This window comes from Triticum dicoccoides, chromosome 6B, assembly GCF_002162155.2.
Source record: "Triticum dicoccoides isolate Atlit2015 ecotype Zavitan chromosome 6B, WEW_v2.0, whole genome shotgun sequence".
NCBI classification, from domain to species: domain Eukaryota; kingdom Viridiplantae; phylum Streptophyta; class Magnoliopsida; order Poales; family Poaceae; genus Triticum; species Triticum dicoccoides.
In genome coordinates, this window is record NC_041391.1 from 104,659,854 (window position 1) to 104,665,406 (window position 5,553).

The 5,553-nt window shown below is 47.1% G+C and overlaps 1 protein-coding gene across 1 annotated transcript; it reads right to left on the reverse strand.

The window, feature by feature from the left end:
* Positions 1-2,603: 2,603 nt before the first annotated feature.
* LOC119320852 lies at positions 2,604-3,324 on the reverse strand. The gene is made up of 3 exons (XM_037594773.1): positions 3,076-3,324; positions 2,899-2,994; positions 2,604-2,831 (listed from the first exon to the last, which is right to left on the reverse strand). The coding sequence occupies exons 1-3, from the start codon at positions 3,157-3,159 to the stop codon at positions 2,604-2,606; spliced, it is 408 nt and encodes a 135-aa protein (XP_037450670.1). The 5' UTR covers positions 3,160-3,324.
* Between the last annotated feature and the right edge of the window lie 2,229 nt (positions 3,325-5,553).

A 5,553-nucleotide genomic window follows, 5' to 3' on the forward strand; every position in this document is an offset into this window, starting at 1 on the left:
AAGGCTTTAAGTTGTACTATTGAGACCATACCACCATATCTTCATTTAGTTTCTTTGGAAATCTAAAGATCTAAGAGGACGGTACATGTGAGAAGCTGTGAATCCACAACAAAAATCTAAACTAACTTCCAAACAAACATTTCAAGTTTGGAAGCCACAAAAGGCAGTCTAGATCTCTCGTTGTAGTGCTGGTTCAAGAAAATGGGCTGAATGACCATCATAGCAACATGTAGAAGCAGCAAAAGTATAGGCTTGGTGTGTAACTCATCATGAAAGATAGCTTGGTCAGTTTCTCCATTGTTGGCTTATACTAAGCAAGAACATCAGCCTGCAGAGAAGAAAAATGGAGGACTGCTTTATTCTACGGTACATCCACAATAGTACAACAAATAAAGTAGTTAAATGTGCGCTAAGATGTAAGACCTTTTAGATCATTATTTTAGTGATCTAAAAGGTAAGTAGTGATCTAAAAGGTCTTGTATTAGTTTGAAGAGGGAGCACTTAATAAGACTGTAAGCCAGTACATCAAAGTAATGCCGGCTTCCCATTGATTTGATCAAACCAATATGACAAAGGAAAGGTGAAACTTTAGAAAACCATATAAATTGACCACGATGTCTTAATTTAAAACTCTGAAATGAAGTAATGAACATTAAGTCCGAATATTGTCACTAAAAAGGCATAAAAAGGCAGACCAGCCAGGAGTGCATCATAACCAGTGGTTCATCATGCGCAAACCAGGCAGCAGTAGCCTAATAACTTAGACGGAAAAAATGCAAGAAGTCAAAGCACAAGGTGGGAAATAGGACCAAGCATTGACAGGTAACCAAATAATGAAGGAATATCCCCATGAAAATCAAGAACGGTAAATTAGCATCCAGAAGTACATAGAAAGAAACATTCCGCTTGGCAGTGTCATCTCAGTATGATGTCAATATCTGGGACTAAGAAGGTAACCACATAGAGTGTCACACCTAAGGGCGTTTTCTTACGTCTCTACTCTCTAGTAATACAACTCACTATTGATTGATTTAACTAAGGTATTCTTCAGCTGGGTATTTATAAAGGAAAATCACTATGCTTTTTTACCAGCGAGTAGAGAGGAACTGAAAGACCTATGTTTTTAAATGCAAGAACAGACCTCACCAGGCTGCTTTGCAGACTTATTGTCAGTGGAAGATGCTACAGCTGAGCAAAATTGGCTTGGGATTTCTTCTATGTCTGCTGCTCCCTCCTGCAGCAATTATTTAGAACAACAAAACAATTTATTGTGAGATGAGAGAAGGCACACTAAAGAAGCACATCCGTAAGTGTATATCTAATAATATAGATGCTACAAATCAATAGAACTAAAATACTCCAGCAATTGGGATCAGCTAGATCTATGTCTACATCGCCAAATCGGAAGTTTAGTTACATGTGGTTCGCTTGATAGCAGTTGCAGGTTTTCATGCGCTGAACTCAAGAACCGACCAGCAGCGACCAAATATAAGCACAACCATCCCTCACAATTTGAATTCTACCCAACAAGTAGAGACACGTCCTCTGCAACCTCACACAGATATGAAAGCGTCATAAAGCACACCACACTATGCCGCCACCACGACCTCCAAAACATGTATAACGACTGAAATAAGCGGACGCATTCTGCTCACACACAAGCATGACATATAAGCGGGACGAGGCCGAACAATACACGATGGCGTGCCAGATCCAGAAAATTAAAATGATCAGCAATTTAAACACCATGACAACACGTACAGGAAAGGAAATATGCATTTTAGCTAGACAGGAAGCAAGCAAACCTCGATGACAGAACAGAGATGCAACAAAGCAGAAGATCGGGACGCAGCAACACAAGAGATCGCAGAACCTAATAAATAAATGGACATGAAGTGGTCAGTGCACCGGCATGCTATGGAATAGACAGGTAAAAGAAGAGTCGTTCCCCAGACAAATTAAAGAACGGTCTATTTACCTGAGTTAGAGAGGAGAAGCAAGCAAGCAGAGCAGCCAAGATGGATGAGCATACGAATGACGAGCGGTCGGCAAAACCAAATACAAAAACAGAAACCAAATAGAGATCAATTTTCAGCTAAACCAGTAGATTCACTCCTTCAGGTATACATCCTGATTGCGAAAATACGCATGTGAGCTCGAGCGCCTGTGCCACTTGTTTCTCTCGCGATCAGTGTTGCAATGAGTATTGCGTCAGGTGTATGCTCACGGGACTATTTGCCCAAACAGTTAGATGGCCCACTGCTCAGAAAGCGCCGTCAGTTAATGCGGTGGCGGACCAGACAGGAGTGGACGTGGTGTGCCGTTTGGTTACGGGACCTGGACCAAAGGAGCCGTTATTGGTAATGGAGATGCATGTCACACAAATAAGCCTCGCTTAGACACGTTGATTTATACTTGTTGACAACAGCAGGCACTCCTCTGCATTACAGTACAGAGTTCACTACTCCACCGATGAACCACTTACAAACCTAGAGATCTACCCAACACACTCAAACTAATTACTGAGGGAGTACACATGTCAGCAACAAGGCAAAGGCATCTTTGCCTAATCTGACTGTACTAACAACGAACTACACTTCTAATCAGAAATTCTTTCTAGCACGTTTGGCGCTGTGGCGATTGCTTTCCTCCACATCGCCATCCGCTGTTAACATCAACTTCAGGGATTCCTCCTGCTCCAGCTCCACTTGATTAGCAGCAGGATCATGCATGCTCTCCGAATCCTTTGCATCTGGACACCCATAAATCCCTTGCTCCATCATCTGCTCGGCGGGCTGTTGTTCCTTTCGCAGTTCAGCATCCCCACTCACCTGATAAAATGCTAGTACAGTAAACATGCAGGTACACGAGATTCTTCACTAACAATCGCTGGCTTACCATGGACACCTGCAGAGACACCGTGGAGATGCCTGAGTTCTCATGTATCACGGGCTCATCTCCCTGGTTAACTGATGCTTCAGACTCCTCCTCTGCCTGCATTGGACCACCATTGGTTCAGTTAGTAACATCAACACCACGGTCAACTCAAGCCAGATTAAACCAAGCGGGATGTACCTGGATCGGATCGCTGCAAACCCTTGTGCATTCTTCAGAATTTGTCAATGACGATGCAGGGTGGGAGACTACTGAGGCTCCCATGAGGCACCTCTACACTGAAAAGGGTTGAGCTGCTCGACGAGCCAGCATCCCCTCCCCATTTGTACTGAGTCATCCCTCTCATCCCGCCAATGTCCTTTGTCCTCAGTAGTCTGATGAGGGCTGGGCATTCACACCGGCACGAACGAGTATTCTCAACGATTGGCTTCCCCTGACGAAACAAACAAACAAGTCAGCTTCTGTCACGTGCACTTCAGGTAATATGTAATTTAATTACTGGCACTATAAATCCATTCACTAAGAGAGCCCAATTTTAGTATTCAGCCATAAGCAGCAAATATCCAAGATTTTCAGTTTGCACAAATTCATATTCAAGCAACACCAAATTTAATTCCGCACCACAGACCATCTTACACTCTTAACAAACCAGAGACATGGTGAACATGACCAGTACATATTCAGAAAATTCAGAGAAGACAGTTCAATACGATGAAACTGGTTTAACAGATAACAGCTACGCATACATGGTCAACTGGTTTAATTCTAGTCCATAGAAATCAAAAAAAACTTCAGTCGGATGAAATGGAAATATATCTTATTAAGTTCTACACCATATAGGCCTTCGAGCATTAATTACTGGCAATATAAATCTGTTGTAACATTCATCTACAAACAATAAGGCATGGGTTCAGTTACAGTCAATTGATTCAGTTAGTAATATCAACACCACTGAACCAATGGTTGACAGTTACAGACTTACAGCCAATTGATATGAATTTTCATCCTCCATCATTTTCAGAGTGTTCACCGTCACAGATTCAATCATATCTTCTAAAATAGTCAATCTGATTCAATCATATATTCTAAAATAGTCATTCTGTCCTGTATTACCATAACCAAAATGAAAATTCTTATCTATAATTTTCCAGGGTCTTTTGATCCATATCTATTTGCAGAACTCATTCAAACAATTGCAAAATGGTACTACAAAATCCTCATGCAATTTATAGGCTAGGGGTTCAGTATCTTTGCGTCCATCCTGGTGTCTTCGGGTCCAACTGCTCTATCGAGTGCTCGGACCCCTGAGGCTTGTCCCTGCCTGCCGCTTCCGGCCGATAGATCTGGCCGTCCGCACTTGAACCGGCCGGGGCTGGAGCAGGTATGTCCGCCGGCGCGGCCACTGGGAACCGCACGGGCTCCATTGTCCCGTTATTTTCATTAACCTCCTCAAGCAGAGTTCTAATCACTCCACACCAATTTTTCACGGGCAGAATGTAGATCAGTCCCCAAAATATGAGCGTAGAACCATGGTAAAGAATAGCTCACGAGGCAGATCTGTACCTGTTTATTGGCTGCAGCAAGAATTCCATGGTCGGCGGAACCCCTGCGAGATCGCCGGACCGCCCACTCGCCGTGGCCGGAGTCAATGTCTCCACCTCTCCCCCCATCGGGATAAGACACAAATCCAACTTCACTTCCTTAGGGCATCTCCAGCCGTTGGCCCCCCAGGGGCGTCAAAAAGCGCCGTCTGGGGGTGAGCCGGCGCAAAAAATGGCCATGGGACGAGTCGGCCCCCAGGGCTGCCCCTAGGCGCGTATTAAAAAAAAATTGAGACGTTCGGCGAAGTTATGATAAAAACTAGTTAAATTTTGGCTAAACATGGCAAATTTCGGCGAAATTCGTCATTTTCATGACATTAACCTAATCTAACCTAATCTAAAAAAGAAAGGGGCTAAAGTCGTCGCCGCCATCGTCGTCGGCGGCGGCCTTCTCCTCTTTGACGCGGGCGCCCCTGCTGGACCCGGCGTCGCCATGGCGGACTGGCGGCGGTGCGTCGTCGTCGTCGTCGTCGCTGTCGCGTAGGACGACGACCCCGTCTTCATCGCGGCCGCATCGGCGCTCTTCAAAGCGGCGCAGGGCGGCGCGCTGGAGCTCCTTCACCTTCTCCCGGCGCGCCTTCTCCATCGCAATGGAGTCCTGGCGCGCCCATTCTAGGGCCGCGTCGTTGTCGTCGAACTCCGCCTTCACCGACGCAAGCCCCGGCTCCGTCTTCACCGGCGCCAGCCCTGGCTCCGTCTTTGGCTTGACGAAGCGCGGAGGAGCCGACGAGGACGAGGCGCGCCGGCCGCCCTCGTTGATGACGATGCCGGCGCTGCGAGTGCGCCGGCCGAGCGGCGACTCCGCCGCGGGCTCGGCCTTGACGCCGAGCAGGGCCGGAGTGCCGGAGGAGTGCGACGACGATCGGGAGGAAGAAGAGGAGGAGGAGGACCCGAACCTCCCTGGCGCCCATGGCCCGACGCGTTGGTGCTGCGCCGGGGGGTACGCCAACGGCGGGTCGTTGCCGCCCTCGAGGTACGTGAGCACACCCTCGAGTGTGCGGCCGGGGACGCCCCACCAGAGGTGGCGCCCCTCGCTGTTCTGCCGGCCGACGACCAC